Genomic DNA, 20,222 nt, shown 5'->3' with positions numbered 1-20,222 from the left:
TCGCATTAGGATTTACACTTGTTTGCCTTTTTATTTACTTGTGGCCCTTTTTTTGCTTCAGTGGTCGGTCCAAATATGTTTCTTTTTTGTTTTTTTAACAGGGAGCCATAGCACAGAAATTTACATTTAAATGTAAGTTTTTGTTCTTGCATGACTTTTTAATGTTGTAAAACCAATGTCAAGCATTTTCAGAGTACTGGCAGCTACGTACTAATGTAGTTCACCGGTGACTATTGATGATATCACTGAGTAGGAGTAACGTCAGAATCTGAATACACTATTTTTCTATAAATCTCCACTTATATGATATATGTAGGGATAGGGAGAAGCCGTAGAGGTAGGGAATGGATTCACATTCAGCCTTTTAACACACCAGTCATGGCAGTTTTGGTCCTACCACAACCTGTCATAAGAAACCTTTCCAAACTGATGCTCAATTCTATTTTTATGGAATAGGACCTTTATGAAAGCCATCTATCCATCCACCTTAATAACTCACTGAATCCCTTTCAGGGTCATGGGGTTGCTGGATCCAGGGTGAACCCTTAACAGGTCGCCAGTCTGCTGCAGGACCACACACTCACATGCACACCTTAGGGCAATTTAGAGACACCAATTGAAGAATTGAAGTATTCTTTTGGAGTAAACTGAGAAGACCCACGCAATGCAAGAGGAGCACATGCAAACTTCAAACACAAAAGGTCCCAGCAGGGGTTCAAACCAGGGTCATCTGGGCAAGAGCACCAAACCACTGCACCACATGAAAACCAGTTTATGAAATAAACTGGAATACAGCTATACTGTCTGTAACGGTTATCAATAATGTTTATTCATGTTTAAGAAAGGTTCCTATATGTATTTGTTGTCTGGCCAATTCCTCTCATTTCTAAGCTCTTATTTCTGGGCCATCAGCCTTAATATCTTTTTTAAATTTCATTAAAGCTAGAAATCGCCAATTTCCTTTCCAAAACTGTTATAAGGTCAATGGAGAAGGTATCAAACCCCAGGCCTTGAGGATTAGCATCCTGCTCATTTTATATATCTCTCCTCTAATCGTTGTCAATTACCTGAATCAGGTGTTGTTTCCCCAATCGGTAGATACAAAGACGTGGGTTAGAAAAAAGTAAAACACAAAGCCTGGAGTTTTGCAACACCTGTGCCTTAATGAAGCATAAAGCTTGTTTTACACAATAGTATTAAAGTGGACAATGTATCCCCCTTGTTTACTAGATAATGTGGAAGTTGCCCGCTTCTTTTATTTTCATCCCCAAAAGACCCAAGTCATGTAAATGATAGCCATATTCCCTGTAACTACTACTGCAGGTACAACTTTACAATGAATCTAATCAAGTAAGAATTTAAGTAAGGACATGATGCCTAAAGAGCAGAGTGTGATTTCCACTCACCTTCATTTGAGAACATGTTTTCTTACACAAAGAACAGGTATGAGGGAACTTGCTTGGTGTGAACCCAGCAAAATCATGCATCATGGTCACTGATGGTGGACTCTTGGCGGTAGACTTTTCCAGAGATGGTTTTTCATTGGTTTTAGCTGGATCCAATACTTGCTGAGGGGAAAGATGAACACTGGAGCAAGGACGAGTCACAGACTGTGGGAAAGGTGAGTCATTCCTTGCAGGAAAATTAAAATAAGGAAAAGAAACTGGTTTGTAAGCAGGAACAACCTGAGACACTACAGTCTGTACTATATGTGATTGGAGTAGATGTTGTGGTGGTTGTTCCATGGACTTCACTGTGAACTTTGGCACTTCATCTTGAATTTCCATTTGACTATTTGCAAAGCTTATAGCATTGCCCTTCATTGATATCCAGTCAGGTTTGGGAATTATCTCAGTAAATGAACCATAACCGGGTTCTACTGTGGGATCAAGTTTTTCCAACAAAGAGGATTTTGAGACTTCAGATTTAGATTTGGTTAAACTGCTGTTTGGTTCATTTTGTAGCAGTTTAACTGAACCACTGCCTAAAGGGGTCTCAGAGTTCCTTTTTAAACCAACGTTGGTGACCAATAAATTCAAAACACTGCTTTTCACAAGTGTTCTACCTTCTTGTGGTGGTTGTTTACTGAACTTTTCATTGTGCAACACATCGCCACTTTTTACTGCACTATCAGTAATATCCATATTTTTGTCCACCACTGCAGTGTATTTCTCAAGATGTCCACTGTCAATTACTTCCCTTGATTGACCAGTGTTTGGAGGCACTGGGGCCTGACCAGTTCCATCTCCTTCAGGAGCACTCACAGCATCCAGTCCATAATCTCTTGAGGGAAAAGGGGCTTCACTGTACAGTGGTGACTTGTTCTCTGTTGCAGCTCTCATTGCCTTTTTCATGCGTATTTTCCAAAGGGTGCGTGGTAGGTTCTGAGCAGTGGTCTGTTCAGCAGGGCATAATATAAGCTCATCTAGGTCCTCTTTTTCAAGTCCATAATTAATTAGGATCTTGGCAGCTGCTTGTCGCGTGATTGCAAGATCGTTCAAGTCAGGCAGATCTGATTGGTCCACAATGTTAGTGCCACCAACATTCAAATCTGCAATGGATTTTGAAGAAGCATCACTTGTGGGGTTTGATGACAAATTAAAGAGACTTTTGTCACAGTCAACATCAGAATGTCTCTTTCCGTCAGAGGTTGCCAAAAATTCTGCACTTGAGGAGTTAAATCCATCACTTGTACAACTGAAGATTGAAGCAGTCGTTGTTCCTTCCAACCGGGCTGCATTATTTTCAGACCCATGAGTCATTGAAGTAGCTAATCCAACACTTTTCAGAGAGGTAGTTCCAGAGAAGCAGAGGCTAGGTTCAGAATGTAAATGAGGTAATCCAGTCGACAGGTCTCTCTGCGGTTGTTCGTCGACAAGCAATTGTTCCCCTTGGATAGAACTTGATTGCCCGGCCACAAAGACATTGTAAAATGGATTGGACATTTTTATTACCCAGTCTCTGTACTTATCCAGAATAGGTGGCCTTGTGCAGGGAATCTGCTGTCAAGGGCACAGGTCAGCCACTGTTATCAGGGATTGTGTTCGTTTGCATCAGGGCTTTCTGGGCTGCCGGTGCAAACCGCACAAAAAGCCAACCAAACAGCAGGTGAGCAGATCAATCAGGCAACTGGAGCAGGAAAGTTGATCCAGCAGTCCAAAATCAACGAAATCCTGAAAGTAGATTTAAATGAGAAAGATAACGATGATTTACATGTACATTTAAGAAAAAGTAACCACCTTGACACCCTTGCATTAAGGGGTTAATGATACAGTTGCTACCCAAGAGCAATCCAGGCTAAAATGACAACACCAAAAATCACAATTTTTATAGTTAATAAAACACAGATATACAATAAAATACAACTTCCAACTACAACTTATCTTCAGACCACGGCAGTGTTGTGGAAGTGTTTTCTTTTTACGTAAATATATTTATATTATGACAAGAATATTCCAGATTGAAGACTGTTGGAGACACAATGATATTTATTTCAGAACAGTAGTATTGGCACGTAAAAAGTGGGGAATCAACCTTTATTCCACTGTGAAAAAAGTCAAGGCAAGTCATCAGAAAATGTCACATGCATTTCATACAAATTCAAAATAGATTTGAAATAATGAGGTAGCAGTAAAACGTTTATTTAAATTAATGTCAAAAAATGTCTGAAACGTTTTTCTGCACTTTTATGTTAAAGGTTGTGTATTACTTTTCTGTTGTCCAAAATTTAAACAAACTTGTGATGTCCTCGTGTGAAAAAAGAATTGTGACAGCCGTAAGTAATTTGCGTCTCCAAGAGTCCAAAAACATCTGATCCGTTGGCTGCATTTTAATGGAAGTGTGCAACTAACTGTCAAATCAGGGAGTTTTTTAAGCTACAGTATAGGTTTTTCTTTAAGTATGTTTTTTTAAAAAGACAGTTGTGTTTTTTCCACCTACTTAACATGTTTCAACAGACGTCTTATAGTTGAGTGGGACTTTAAGTTAAAGGCATTATGCCTGTTGTGATCCAATTGGTTTTCACAATTCTTTTACAGTTTGTTAATATGGAATTGCAAAATAAGTCTTTCAAATCATATAGATGAGGTTGTACTGAAAAAAATGATACTAACTAAAGGAAAGGTAAAGAATTCAAGGTGAAAATATGAACACAAACTCAACATTAGACAACCAATTATACCCTGGAGTTAAATCTTGTGGGGTTTTTTTTTAAAGATAATCACTTTAAATTGCTACACAAGCTGTCAGTTGCTTCTCACAAAACATCTCATCTGGATAGTAATTTGAATCTTCAGCAGATGCGTTTAGTTCTTGGTGGAGGGAATTTCGAGTTTCTGTTGAAGACATGGTTCTGAAACATTTCTCCTACATGTGGCTGAAAGTCACATCTCAACTTTGGTAAAGATGGATGTGCATATTATTCATACAAAATAGGCCTGCATAATAAATTGCAAATTTTTCATTATCGCGACGTCAAGGTGTGCTTAAACAATCTTATGGCAGCTTGAAGTATTTAACAAATCAAATAAACCTCTTTATGCATTTGACCAATCAGATGGACCCCTTTGATGTTAGACGCTCGCCTCCTATGTAGACGAGGATCAGTTTGAGTATAATTTCTGTTGACTTATCTAAATTAAACTGTTGCAGTGAAATGGAAATTATGTTTTTAGATGTTTTGCTATTTGTTCATGCAAGCTATATCGTCATTGCAATATTGATCACTAATATTTGCAAATCGCAGGTTTTCCTCATATTGTGCAGCACTAATACAAAATAAAACTGTTTAGCCGTTCACCGCTAGCAATCTAGCCACAGGGGTTGCAAGCCAGTAACTTCTGTGCCGGTCCCAAGCCCGGATAAATAGAGAGGGTTGCGTCAGGAAGGGCATCCGGCGTAAAAATTGCCAAAATAACCATGCGAATCATCCACAACACTTTAGACATACCGGATCGGTCGAGGCCCGGGTTAACAACGACCGCCACCGATGCTGTTAACCTACTGGGTGTCGGTGGAAATTTGACTACTGTTGGTGGAAGAAAGAGGGGAGGCAGAAGGGTCCGTTGCCAGAGAGAGAAGGGAAAAGGCAGGAACATAGGTTTGAGAATAGGGACTCTTAACGTTGGCACAATGACAGGGAAAGGCAGAGAGCTGGCAGACATGATGGAGAGAAGGAAGGTAGATGTACTGTGTGTGCAGGAGACAAGGTGGAAGGGCAGCAAGGCACGTAGTATTGGAGGAGGATACAAACTTTTCTATCATGGTGTTGATAGGAAGAGAAACGGGGTAGGAGTGATTCTGAAGGGGGAGTTTGTAAACAGTGTTCTAGAGGTGAAAAGAGTCTCAGACAGGATGATGAGCCTAAAGTTAGAAATTGAAGGGGTGATGGTGAATGTAGTCAGTGGGTATGCGCCACAGGTTGGCTGTGAGTTAGAAGTGAAGGAGAGATTCTGGAGTGAGTTGGATGAGGTCATAGAGAGTTTTCCCAGAGGAGAGAGAGTTGTTATTGGAGCAGACTTTAATGGGCATGTTGGTGAGGGCAACAGAGGTGATGAGGAGGTGATGGGCAGGTTTGGTGTGAAGGAAAGGAATCTGGAGGGACAGATGGTGGTGGACTTTGCGAAGAGGATGGAAATGGCTGTAGTCAACACTTACTTCCAGAAGAGAGAGGAACATAGAGTGACATACAGAAGTGGAGGTAGGAGTACTCAGGTGGACTACATCCTATGTAGACGAGGTCATTTGAGAGAGGTTAATGACTGCAAAGTGGTGGTAGGAGAGAGTGTAGCCAGACAGCACCGCATGGTGGTGTGTAAGATGACTCTGGAGGTCAGGAAGAAGAAGATAGGGAAAACAGAAAAGAAGACCAAGTGGTGGAAGCTACAGAATGAAGAAACTTGTGAGGAATTTAGGCAGAAGTTGAGGCAGGTCCTGGGTGGTCAGGATGAGCTTCCAGATGACTGGGAAACTACAGCAGAGATTATCAGGGAAACAGGTAGGAAGGTGCTAGGTGTGTCATCTGGAAAGAGGAAAGACGGTAAAGACACTTGGTGGTGGAATGAGGAAGTACAGGAATGCGTCCAGAGGAAGAGGTTGGCTAAAAGGAAGTGGGATGTAGAAAGGACTGAGGAAGGTAGACAGGAGTACAAGGAAGCGCAGCGTAGAGTGAAGAGAGAGGTGGCAAAGGCCAAACAGAAAGCTTACGATGAGCTATATGACAGGTTAGACACAAAGGAAGGAGAGAAGGACTTGTACAGGCTAGCCAGACAGAGAGACAGAGATGGGAAGGACGTGCAACAGATAAGGGTGATTAAGGACAGAGATGGAAAGGTGCTAACAACCCAGGAGAGTGTACAGAAAAGATGGAAGGAGTATTTTGAGGAGCTGATGAACGAGGAAAATGACAGGGAAAGAAGGTAGGAAGATGTGGTTGTTGTGGAGCAGGAAGTAGCAGAGATTGGAAAGGATGAGGTTAGGAAGGCTCTGAAAAGGATGAAGAGCGGAAAGGCCGTTGGTCCTGATGACGTACCTGTGGAGGTATGGAAGTGCTTAGGAGAGACAGCAGTGGAATTTCTAACGAGGTTGTTCAATAGGATTCTAGAGAGTGAGAAGATGCCTGAGGAATGGAGGAGAAGCGTTCTGGTCCCGATCTTTAAAAACAAGGGTGACATGCAGAACTGCAGCAACTATAGAGGAATAAAGTTGATGAGCCACACAATGAAGCTGTGGGAAAGAGTAGTGGAAGCCAGGCTTAGGAAGAAGGTGGAGATTTGTGAGCAGCAGTATGGTTTCATGCCCCGTAAGAGCACCACTGATGCCATTTTTGCTTTGAGAATGTTGATGGAAAAGTACAGAGAAGGTCAGAAGGAGCTGCATTGTGTGTTCGTAGATTTAGAGAAGGCGTATGACAGGGTGCCGAGGGAGGAGCTGTGGTACTGTATGAGGTCGTCTGGAGTGGCAGAGAAGTATGTCAGAGTAGTTCAGGACATGTATGAGAGAAGTATGACGGTGGTGAGATGTGCTGTAGGTCAGACAGAGGAGTTCAAGGTGGAGGTGGGACTACACCAAGGATCAGCTTTGAGTCCTTTTTTGTTTGCTATGCTGATGGACAGGCTGACAGACGAGGTAAGACAGGAATCTCCCTGGACAATGATGTTTGCGGATGACATTGTAATTTGCAGTGAGAGTAGAGAGCAGGTGGAGCAACAGCTAGAGAGGTGGAGGTTTGCTCTGGAAAGAAGAGGTATGAAGGTCAGTCGTAGTAAGACAGAATACATGTGTCTGAACGAGAGGGATCAAGGTAGAAGCGTTAGGTTACAGGGGACTGAGGTGAAGAAGGTGCAGGAGTTTAAGTACTTGGGGTCAACAGTTCAGTGTGATGGGGATTGTGGAAAAGAGGTGAAGAGGCGAGTGCAGGCAGGTTGGAGCGGTTGGAGGAAAGTGTCAGGAGTGTTGTGTGACAGAAGAGTGCCAGCAAGACTCAAAGGAAAGGTGTACAAGACAGTGGTGAGACCAGCTCTGCTCTATGGGTTAGAGACGGTAGCAGTGAGACAGAGACAAGAGGCTGAGATGGAGGTAGCAGAGATGAAGATGTTGAGGTTCTCCTTAGGAGTGACCAGGTTAGACAGGATAAGGAACGAGTACATCAGAGGGACGGCTCATGTTGCCTGTGTTAGCGACAAAGTCAGAGAAGCCAGACTGAGATGGTTTGGACATGTTCAGAGGAGGGATAGTGGATATATTGGTAGAAGGATGTTGGAGATGGAGCTGCCTGGCCGGAGGGCAAGAGGACGGCCAAAGAGGAGATATATGGATGTCTTAACAGAGGACATGAAGTTGGCTAACGTTAGGGTAGAAGATGTTCATGATAGAGTGAGGTGGAAAAGGATGATTCGCTGTGGCGACCCCTGATGGGAAAAGCCGAAAGAGAAAGAAGCCGTTCACCGCTAGCGCCGCGGAGAAAGTGGGTGTGTTAGACTGGCATCTCACTCTTCCTGGAAGAATGGGTGGGTCCTCACATTGTGACATCACCGCTTTGGGGCTATGCCCTTTAAAAATGTTTAAAAACTTGGGGGTAAGAAATATAAATTGTATTAACAGTTTTGAAATGTGCATTAATTCCAGTTTTTGGTATTTATTGAAATAAAATTTTAAAACATCCTTTTTTCCTAATTTGTAATATTTCAAGTTTAAAATGTGTACATTAAGTTTAAAACTGTTTTTTTTTTTTTTTTTTTTTTTTTTTTTTAACTTGTCCTGTCCAACAGCTAGGCAGACAGATGAGAGCTGAGGGCCTCTTGGGTTGGACATATTTTACTTTAACAAGAGGGGTTATTAATCTTCAGACAAACCAAAGGTATTTCTGAATAAACCCCTTTTGTAATTGAGGCCAAACTTTATTAATTTCAAACATGTCTGAAAATCTTTGGTGTTGGACCGGACGGAAAAGGAAAGAGGGGAAGAAGAGAGAGGGACGTTAGAGAGAGGGGGGGTAGGGGGTGATAATAGGAGGGGAAGGGGGATAAGACCATGAAGCAGCATAAAGCAACAAGTTTACTGGTTGTTAATCATTATGGTAAGGTTCAAATGTAAAAAAAAAAAAAAAAAAAAAGGGCGGAGCCTGTCCACACACACACTCAAATGTTATAAACACACCTGTTAGTTGCAAAAATGTCCACCTGTCGACATGTACACAAAACAGATAGTGTTCACACGCATACTTATGCCTTAAAACCAATTAGTGTGAAATATTTCAGTCATTCAGTCTGTTGAGCTAACACCTGTGCTCAGGTGAGTGTTTATGTTCTTCTAAAATGGATGGTGGAACGTGAAAAGAAGGAGGGAGAGTGCCCAGCCATCCCCACCCCAAGACCCCCACCGCACCAGCAGCGGCAGCCGGAATCCCCCCAACGCCACACGGGAACCGGCAGGGAACAACCGCCGCCCGGGCGACCAAGCCCGCCACCCAGGCCAGGGCCAGCAGGGCCGCCGCAAGGCCCCCAGAGCCAGAGAGCAGAGAGGCACGGAGGGAAAGAGGGCGCCGCCCCAGCCCAACCAGGAGAGCAGCCCCCCCGCCGCGCCGGGAGAACCCAACGCAGGGCCCCACCGGAGAAGGACGCCCACAGCCCCAGACGAGCACCCCACCACCACCCAGGAGTTCCGGGCATCCCCCCGCCCCAACCCCAGGTACGAGCCAGGACCCCCCAAGGGAGACCCACTCCGCACTCCAGGCAGCCATCCGCCCGGCCCACGGTTGGTCCAGGGAGGAGCGAGGCAGGGGCCCGCCGCCCCCACCCAGAAGGGGGGAACCCCGGGGAAAAAAGAGGGCCCACAAGGGGTGTTGTAAATATGGCCCGACCAGGCTCGGCCACAGTTGGAAATTTGGCGGGGCCCAGCACTCAGGAGCAAGGACCAGAACCCACCCCCCAGGGACACAAACACCCCCGGCTCAGATGTAATGTGAACCCCCCCACCGCGCGGAGAGAGCACCGCCGGGCCCAGGAAGCCGGCACCCCGGGGACACAGCCGCCGTTGCAAAGGGGCCTGTACCCCCCACCAGGGAAGAGGCAGGGGACAGATGGTCCTAGGTCCCACCTTCCTTGCAAAATGTGTGTGCGTGTATGTGTGTTTGAGAGAGTGTGTGTGTGCATGTGTGTGTGTTTATGTTGGGATGTATATATTGAGGGGGGAGGGGTGTGTGTACTAAGGGGGGTGCGGTTAAAATTGGCGGGTAGGGCACTAAGGGGACGTCTCCTGATTACTCACAGTGACGTCCCCTCACCCTCCCCACCAAGGGGCCCTAAATGTCTAAGGTGCGGTTAAAATTGGCGGGTAGGGTGCTAGGAGGACATCCGCTGCTTGCTGGCAGTGATGTCCAAGCACCCCCCCTACCAAGGGCCCTACATGTCTAAGGTGCAAATAAAACCGAAAGAGGGGGGGCCCACTCCATACGGCAACCACAGGAGGGGGGTCACTGCCTAGTAAACCCCCCCCCCCCCCCCAAGGCTCATCGCAGGCTAAGCCCCCCACCCCCTCACCCTATTATGAGGTTATATGAGGAAGGGGGTAAGTTGGGGACAGATGATAGACTGTCCCCCGGTGGTCAAACAGCCGTCCCCCCCCCCCCCCCCCCCCCCAGCAAGGGGGCCAGGCCCACCCAGCCCCGGGGCCCCACCCCCGGAGGCGCAGACACCCCAGGCCCAGCACCACCACCCCCACACAGAGAGAGGGGAGCCAGAAAGCGCCTGCCCCCCCCGGAGCAAGCCCAGGCCCCCACCCCCAAACGCCGGCCCTAGAAGAGCTCTGGTCAGGCCTCGACGGGACCGAGGCAGCCAACCGGCCGGGGAAACCGCCGATGGCCTCAGCGGAGACCCCGACCCGTCAACCCCCCCTGCCCCGTACCAATAAAAAAAAAAAATAAAAAATAAAAAAAAAAAAAAAAAAATTAAAAAAAAAAATAAAACTGTTTTATTTTTTTCCAATTTTGAACTGGTTTTTCCATTCACTTTCAAGCTGATCCGGATTTGACCCCATAGTCTTGCTGCAAACTAAATGGTAACGCCGCCTTGATGGTGTTGGATGATGGGTAAATATCTGCCTAAACCTAATAATATATAACCCATAGGACCGGTTGGGAATCATTTTCAGCAGATCATGCATGCCATACATGTGAGACACATGGGAGGATAGGTTGTGCCAGGCACTCATGGTCTTTGTAGGTTGTGTTCTGGATTCTCTCTGTGCAGATGGCTATGTGACAGCTAATGGCTTTGGGAGCCATAGAGACCACTGACCAGACGGATTCTACACTCTCCTCTCTGCATTTACATATTCATCAATACATTGTATAAATCCCCGGACAGGGAGAGAAACGTTGCTCTTTTCTTTGTCTTCCTGCCGTGAGCCCTGTTTTAATAAAAGGCATTCGGGGAAATTGATTGAGCCCGGATATCTGCATTAGAAATATTGATAGGGTAATAAATCTTTGGCTTGAATTGGAAACCCCGTCTGTGCGCGTTCATTACAACAGAATCTCCACGCTTCACTTTACTGAGAGGAATTCTGACTAAAATCCCCATTTGCAGAAATACAGCCTCATGCTTTTCTGTTGCTTGCAGACACTTGGTTACGTCTCTCCGCAGGCCTTCAATAAACAAACTTCCTTCTGCTACAACCAAATGTTTCACATTTTGACTCATTAGTCCAGAACAGCTGCTGTGTTTTTTCTACAACCCAGTTCCTGTTTTTAATGCACACTTGAGCCACTTGGTTTTGTCTCCACATTGGTTGCTTTCTTGCTGCAACTCTTCCATGGAGACACTTCTGTCCAGACCCCATCTGAACAATAGATGGGTCCAATTAGTTTCTGTCAGTTCTCAACTGATGGTACTGCTGGACATCACCTGATTCTTAAGTTTGAGGTGTCCTTCATCTGCTTCATCAAGTTTCTTTAGCTAACCACTGTGTCTTTGATCCTCAATGTTGGCCTTTGCTCTTCTCCAGAAGAGCTTGAACATCTAGAGCCCCCCAGTCTGCTTAGAAATCGTTGATGCAGTACAGCCATCTCATCTGACATGATCTATCTTTCACAGCCTCACATTGGTGTCAGAGTTTGGGTGTTCCTCATCCAGTTTGCCGCCTCCTAAACATCTGTTTCAGTTTCACTTCACGGCTGGGTTTCAACCTACGTCTGACACCGACGACCATCGGCAGCCGTTTGGTAGAATTGATCAAATATTTGACTATATTCCTACATAATCTCTGACTTTGTGCAAGTGAAACTATAAGTACTGATCCTGCTTTGATGGTGGCAAGTAAAAATCAATAAATAAACAAAATAAAAACATCAAATATGTCTTCTGTTCACTTGATAGGGTCAAGTGGGGATAAGGTTAAAGTAAAAGAAAAAAACTGAGTGTTTATTTGAAAGAAATAATAAAAAATTAAAGAAAAACATTTCTATACGCCCCATCAGGAAGACTGACAGATGACGTCAACACCAGGCACTGTTCTGGACAGGAAATGACGTGACCATAATCTTTGTCACTCAATGTCCCATTAGCCAATAGGGTCAAAGCCCCTCCCCCCCCGAAAAAAACGAGGATCAACTATAAGAACAAACATTCTGAATTGGAAGTGTAAATTCAAGAAAAAAAGCAAAGGGAGAGAGGACAAACAAAAGAAGTTGAAAATTCAAAACAGCTGCCGTCACAAATAAACTATAGAGTGTTGGTTGTGCCATTTTTCCATGAGTATAAAATATTAAAAATTTAGTTTGCTCAAAAAATGAATTTTCTCTTGAAACAGTAAAAATACATGTAATCACAAAACATATGGCCCTGACATGACCATTGAGGTCACATGACTTGATTAGCTGGCTTTTGCGATGCGCCGCTCTGTTTTGAGCACAAAAGACAGAGAATTTCTCTTGCGTAAAAAGTTTTTTGACTGTACGTATTTTTGAGTTCCAAGTGGAAAATAATTTTTTGAGCACAGAAAATATTTTGAAGTTTTATGCTAAAAACAGTTGAGTATTGCGTTTGGTATGATGGCACAAAATTCACTCCATAATAAACCTTTCCTTTGGTAACAGTTTTAGTTTTTTCCCATTTTCTAATTCAACATTGTTGATTCCAACTCCAACTGTCTAAAGAAAGGACGACAGACATCTATCCTGAGTTCATGTGCATACAGTGGTCTCTCACTTTCACAGTCTCCCTGTTTTATGGGTTTCTTTAGTGCAGTGTTTTTCAACCTTTTTTGAGCCACGGCACACTTTAACCTTGACAAAAATCCCGCGGCACACCAGCACCCCCCCCCCCCCCCCCCCCAAAAAAAAGCAGAAACTCATAGTCTGTTTTGATCTACAGCCCCCCCCCCCCCCCCCCCCCCCCCCCGGCAATCTGACGTGCATTTTTGTGATAATTGTGGCAGAAAAAGCAGGAAGTTGCAGATGTTTTTTCTAAAAGATGTAATAAAAGTTAAGTTACATACAAACTGTATGTTCGTTGTGGTTTCAATCCGTGTAACAAGGACGACTCATTGTACGCTAAGGCGCTGTCCCTTTAAGCCAATGCATCATGGGAGATGTAGTGTGAATACGGCGAGAAAACGGCAGAAACACTTGCGTCTCTGAGTTTCATGGTTTTGTTCACTTGTTCCACGGTCTGATACCGGATTCTGTGGAAAGCTACACCGCTAAAGACGAGCTTTAGCTGATGTTTTTGTTGGAAATGAGTGAGTTATGAGCTAAATTGGAACAAGGAAGTTTAGACTTTAAACACTTCTGATTGGTCAGACTGATGACATGTGATTAAGCCTTCAAGAATGATTGGTGGAGTCGTGGAGACAGTAAAAGCTGCAGGACTTTTCAGAAAACAGTTATAGCTGCAGGTAAATCGCGGTGCCGTCATTCTTATCAAAATGTCTTTAATAGAATCAGTTAAACACAAAGAAATAAGTATTTTATGATCTTTCATATTCCTAACTACTCAGTGTTTTATCAGGACCTGTTTGGATGAACAAAGAGCTGATTTCCTGGAGATGGTTAATGTTTTTAGATCAGTTAATGAGGGCAATTTTCCACGGCACACTTGACCATCTCCCACGGCACACTAGTGTGCCGCAGCACACTGGTTGAAAAACACTGCTTTAGTGTAACACTTGATTTTTTACTTTAAAGCACACTGTGTTTTGCATTCTGATTGGCCTATTGTCCTCAGGATCGTGTATTGTCTACAAAAATCTTCTATTGCAATCAGATCTTTGATTTTATTCCATAATCCTGGTAAAAAAAGAAAATTCTACAAAGGTTTGAACTTTGAGGGTTCAAACAAGAGAGAAAAAGTGTGAAAATGAAAATATGTGTCTGAGAAAATGTAGAAATTCTCCAATGAGGAGTTTTAAGAGTCAAGAATCATTGTAAAAATTAAAGTTTTCATGGATTTTGTTTCTTGTAGGTGGATTTCTAGAACATAACACTCACGAGAAACGAAGGAACACGTTATACTGACATTTTGACAGCTACATGCTATGTAACATTTTTCCTACCAAAAAAAAAAAAAAGACTATACATACCACAGAGACTGCTTCTCAGTCCCAGTCGAGTTCATGAAGCTTTTCCTTTGACTCTAGGAGTATGAGCAGTTCATATGGTTGAATGCTGGACGTAACCTTGCGTTCAGATAAGAACTATCTATCCTTGAAGATGACCTGGAGTTTTGCACCGTTCAAGCTTTTCTCCTGTGTTTATTTACTCTTCACTGGTCAAAATAAAAAGAAGGAAAACGTTCCTACTTCTTGACTGCACAGTTTTGTGTTGTTAATCCTACAGTGAGTGAAATAAACTCATTTTTGTTCTGAAGTCATCTCTTTCATTGTCACAGTGACACGTTTTCACTGCGTGAGGGCTTAAAGTGGATTTGTTTTGGACCGCGTCAGTGGGCGCACACATGTTCAGCGGTGGAGTTTGGGTTCCTTTGACAGGCCCAATTTAAATTCTAAATGTTTCCCTTTTATTCTGCATTTTAGTTTAGAAATTGGTGTTACATTGGAGACACGTTTTGTTTATGTTGAATGTGTCACACATAAAATGCATGTGAATGTTTTTTTTTCTTAGGATATTTTTGATTCGTAATTGGTTTGGTTTGGTAAGGGGTGGAGCCAAACGCCATGATAAAAATTTAAAAAAGGGACCTCTTTTCAAGATGGGGGCCTCTCTACACCAAGCCTACCATTTTGTTCCCATTTGATGCATTTGCTTGAAAAATTACAAGTAGAGAACCCTGACTTTTTAAGTGGACAGTGGTTTGTTCATCTGACAAACACAAATTTGAGGAAATACCAGGGAAAAGCTCCTAGGCTAAATGATCCGTTTGTGTTCTCCGTTAGGTCTGAACATTTTTGAATCATTCTTCACCAAAATACAAAATTGGTTCATTTATTTTTCATTCAAAGTAATTTTGTAACTATTTACCCCAAATATAAAGTTTTAATGCAAGTTCTAATCATTTTATTAATTAAGTACATCTCTGTTCATTTTAATACATTGGTTGTACGAACATTTTTTAAACCAGGTTAACCAAAAACTGCAGAACTGGGGCCTATAGTGGCTAACTAAAGTCATAACAACCTCAAGAGAAAAGCCAACACTACAGACTTTTCAGAAGACAATATAGTTATGACAATCGGCAAACGTTTTCAGCTCAAATACACCAACTTATCAGACAGCATTGTATTCTTAAAGGGTATTGGCCTGATCCCTAAACTGCACTGGAGTTCAATTTGATTTTATTTATATAGCCCAATATTACAACCAGTCGTCTCAATGGGCTTCATTCCAGTAATAAGTGCAAACACAGAGGCTCTGTACAAAAAGGTGAGGGGACTAGGGTCTATGCAAGATACTTTTGTAGAGTTTTTGGTATAAAAATTGTTCATCGTTCATGGGAATCAAGTTCCAAAAATAACCTGCGATAGTTAAAATCTGCAAAGAAGTCAGCTTTATTTTTTTACAATGTTTCCAAAATATTTTAAGACTGTAAAACTCCTCACTACACACTTTATACAATTTCTCAGACATAGACCTTTTTACACTTCTTCAAAAATTCTTCGAAAAATGAAGTTCAATCTAAATTGCAGTGAAACTGCAAAAGGTGAACCGGGCTCTGGTGAGGTGACACTGTCCTGTTGAGACCTCAACAGTTGTTACCGTGTATATACTGGACATGACAGACAGAGACCTAAACTTGTTCAAAGAGCTGGTTCGGTGCTGGACGGCATCGAGAACAATAACCCCTCCATGCGTGTGCATTTCTGTCATCTGTCTGATATCATTGAGGTTGTGTTAAAACCAATTTCAACACTGGGTGAATTTCTCCTCTTTAGTTTAGAACAAATTCTATTCTCCTATACCATAACGTGGACTGTTCTACCCACAGTGCAGGGAAAAAACGCCACCGCAACAAGACCTTATGATACATCGCACAACGGCCAATACACGTGTTAGTTTTCTTACAGGTTTATGAATACTGTCCAAGTCATCACTTTATTAAACTTTTACAAAAATCTAAAATAACTAGGAGTCTTTATACCTTTTTTTGTTATTAACCTTTCTACCATTAAATATTTATGCTGCTGATTCCACGTTTTCTGTGTATGTACAGGTGCTGTAAACACCTTATGGACTCATCAAAGTATCTTATTTCTTGTGATTAAACACACTTCTATTGATAAAAGACAAAACGCAACCCTTGAAAGTCTATTCTGGCATAAAAATAAAAAATAAATACAAATTTACAATTCATTTCAGGCATAAATTGAAACAGAATTTGGGTGATTTTTAATTTTTCTTCCAAATAGAAGCTAAAAATCAGCACCAAATTTATTTTTTTATTTTTTCCTTAAACAGATGCTGCTAACACTAAAGTTGAATTTAAAAAAAACTGGTGCCCTCGCTGATGACGCTGCTCGACTTTCCTGAACAGGCTATTTTTCAAGTATGAAACGAAACTTGACCTAAAATGAAACTTAACTTTTCTGTTAAGATTTACTAATTAAAATACGTTTAAATTGTCTGTTATGGCATTAATTTCTTGAGGAATGTTCCCAAGTAAAAAAAAAAAACAAATATTAAAAGAAAAGCGCGTGAAAATGTTGTTTATGGGGGCGCTCGTGCGTTCCTCCTAAGAGCTACGAACAACTTAAGGAGTTTCATTTTTTGTTTTTTTCGAATCAGCCATCAAATTATCTGTTGCCACGATGAGCGGGTGTGAGAGTTTCACCGCGCCTCTTGTAAAATGCTAAAAGAGGGCAAAGGTGTGACGATAAACAACTGACGGTGAAACTTAAACGACTGCGTGGACCTTTACCCGCCTGTGATCACGTACCTGTCACTCCCCCACGCTCCACGCGCCTCTGCAATCACGCCCGACGCTGCAGCTGGGTTTAACTTCTTCTTCTTCTTGTGGTTTTATTGGCGGGAGGCACCAACGTGAAGGTGCATTACCGCCACCTACTGTGCTGGAGTGTGGGTCAGAGTGGGGACTTGCTAACAAAAAATAATAATAATAAAAATAAATAAACCCCTAAATTCTCCTCAATAACCTGGTCCTGCTCTAAAGACTATAATCACACCATTTAAATTCTCCTCCCCTCCCTAAAGCTTTTTTAAACTCACCCTCTATCAACCGTACTCTACTTTCCAGCTGTCGTCTTTCTTCCCCATACAGTTCACAATGACATTAAACGTGCTCCACTGACTCTTCCCCTTTCCCGCACTCACACAAACCAGTTGGATGTTTCCCTATGAGATGCAATGTGTTATTTAAACCAGTATGTCCCATTCTCAACCGTGATATTATGCCATGATCTCTGGCGTTTACTATGACATTCAAACCTCTCCCTACTTTATCTTGAATACTAAATAAATGTCGACCTTTCCTCTCCCTTTCCCATTGTGTCTGCCATTCTTCCATAAAACGCCTCCTAATAATTGCCCTAATTTCCGTTCTACCTAATGGAACTAATGGAATTTTCATCTCTATACCCCGTTTCAATGCCCTTTTTGCCAGAAAATCAGCCATTTTATTTCTCTCCTCCCCCCCTATGTGCTGGTACCCACATAAATCTGATGCTTATTTTCAATTTTCCCAACCTGTACAAACTCTCATAAATTTCATATATACCATATATCTTATCTGCTGTCAGAAGAATAAGACTTCAGAGACATCAAAGCTGACAATGAGTCTGAACAAATTACCATTTCCAATTCTATTCTGTTCTAACCAGTGTAAACTATATGATATTGCCAACATTTCAACTGCAAAAACTGAAAGATCCTTTGACGTCTTAATTCTGACATATTTTCCCACTGTAGAGATACAGAAAGAAAAACCAGTTCTCATTGTGTCTGGGTCTTTAGATCCGAGCTGGGTTTAACTGTTTGTGTGCGTGTGTTTTAGGGGGGGAGGGATTCTTCTACTCTGCTTTAATGGTTGCAGGAAATCAGCTACAGAGCGGTGTACTGCCCCCTGCGGTTCAGGAGATTGATTTATGAATTGATGAATTCACTATGTTCTGATGAGGAAAATATGAATGACATAAAAATAATTTGCATACATTTTTGTCACACGAAAAATCATTAAAGCGCAATTTATCGTGGTCTATATTTGCCAATCTAGTGAGCATCAACACACACTTTTTTTCGCAAAGACTTCTGGGATATTTGTAGAACACTGGATTTTGGAAGACTTAGGTTGAGTCAGAATTTCTTTGCTTTTGACATTTTGTAGCGCTGTCCAAATCTACAATTCCAAAATCAAGTGCCCTATGAATCTCCCAGAAGTCTCTGTGAAAAACCAGTGTCCATCGATGGTCACTGGATTGCATCTGAAACATTTTTGGCAAAAAATATATATATTTTTAAATAAACGATCAACATCTTATCTTATCCGTTGTAGGTCCTTTGACAAGACCCTTTCCACTACTGCCTAACTATGTAGCCACAAAGAGGCCCAAGTCTGTCTCCCTGTGCCGGTCGCTAGCCTGGATAAAAACCAGATTTGTGCCAGGAAGGGCATCCAACCAAACCACCTGTGCGAATCAGTGCAGTGCTTTAGAAATACCATGCTGCCCCCATTGAACGGTTTACAGCAGAGCATGAAATACAATAGTCACTGCTTTCTGATTTCGTAATAAAGGCCTCATCTGATAATACTAAAGTATACGCTCACATATCTTCGTGTAGTCTTACTGTGTAGTTTTTGAATCAGTACATAAACAATTTTTTGTACTGATGGACAGACAGACAAATGGTAAGGTAAATGGCGTATACTTATATAGCGCTTTCTACCTTCTTACGAAGGTGCAAAGTGCTTTACAGTCACAGTCCCATTCACCCATGCACACACACATTTGCACACTGGCGGCGGCTCCGCTGCAAAACACTGGCAGCGGACCTCCCACCAGAGGCAAGGTGGGGTTCAGTGTCTTGCCCAAGGACACTTTGACACATGGAGTGCAAGGCGGGAATTGAACCTGCAATCTTACGATCATGGGTTGACCGCCCTACCGCTGCACCACGGCCACCCTTAGATAGATAGATAGATAGATAGATAGATAGATAGATAGATAGATAGATAGATAGATAGATAGATAGATAGATAGATAGATAGATAGATAGATAGATAGATAGATAGATAGATAGATAGATAGATAGATAGATAGATAGATAGATAGATAGACAGACAGACAGACAGACAGACAGACAGACAGACAGACAGACAGACAGACAGACAGACAGACAGACAGACAGACAGACAGACAGACAGACAGACAGACAGACAGACAGATAGATAGATAGATAGATAGATAGATAGATAGATAGATAGATAGATAGATAGATAGATAGATAGATAGATAGATCTTTGAGACACTGTCATCTCAAAAGTAGCTCACATACTAAAAAAGTGTGGGCATCCCTGATATAAGGACTTGTTTCTGACAAAGTGTACATTTCGAGTGGAGAAAAAAAGAGAGCGCTATACTTCAGTGAGACGGAGTCGGAGATTTTAATGACGCCGTATGAAGATTATACGTCCATCAAAAAAGTAATACGGCTGCATCAGCAAAAGAAAAAGTTTTTGCTTGGAGGAAAAGGAACGGACAGAGTAAACACACGAGTATCTGATTATTATTATTTTGATTGTGACGCATATATATATATAACTTATCCAACTTAAATTACTTCAATTGGTAACAAGTAATTGAGTTAAATTTATTCAACCTAATTTCTTATGTCTATCCAACTCAATATTTTTTTTACAACTCAAATTTACATATTTATCTAACTAAATGTCATATTACTCCAATGCAATTACAGTTTTTCCATCTTAATTTATTGTAATTCTTGAACTTTCATATGTCTAACTTTGAGCCTGCAGATATACTCATTTTTATAACAATAAAATAAATGACACAACATGGATTTGGATAACACTACCTTAACTCTGAATTTATCGTTACATTATTACACAACAGGGGTGCTGTATAAACTCATCATCCTCTCCCTCCCTCTCACTCATGATGCAGAAAGAATTAAATATAACAGTACAAATAACTTGGCAAAACACAGTAAAACAGCTACAACCAAACACATTTGGTCAAAAACCCACACTTGAACCCGTCCAGACAGGCAAAGGGAATGGTATCACACAATCCCTTGC

The 20,222-nt window shown here is 42.1% G+C and overlaps 1 protein-coding gene across 2 annotated transcripts in view; it reads right to left on the bottom strand.

Annotated features, from left to right (window-relative positions):
* The window catches only part of LOC105356351, a 72,391-nt gene extending 55,423 nt beyond the window's left edge, over positions 1–16,968 (bottom strand). For both annotated transcript variants that reach the window (XM_023965830.1, XM_023965831.1), the window contains exons 1-2: positions 16,887–16,968; positions 1,407–3,173 (exon numbers count right to left, since the gene is read on the bottom strand). In XM_023965830.1, the coding sequence (XP_023821598.1) occupies positions 1,407–2,945 (1,539 nt within the window). In that variant the 5' untranslated portion in view covers positions 2,946–3,173; positions 16,887–16,968. The remainder of the gene's footprint in view (positions 1–1,406; positions 3,174–16,886) is intronic.
* Positions 16,969–20,222: the final 3,254 nt, after the last annotated feature.

Source organism: Oryzias latipes, chromosome 18 (assembly GCF_002234675.1).
Source record: "Oryzias latipes chromosome 18, ASM223467v1".
In the NCBI taxonomy this organism is placed as follows: Eukaryota; Metazoa; Chordata; class Actinopteri; order Beloniformes; family Adrianichthyidae; genus Oryzias; species Oryzias latipes.
The sequence above is the reverse complement of the archived record's forward strand: the minus strand, read 5'-3'. Positions and strand labels throughout refer to the sequence as shown.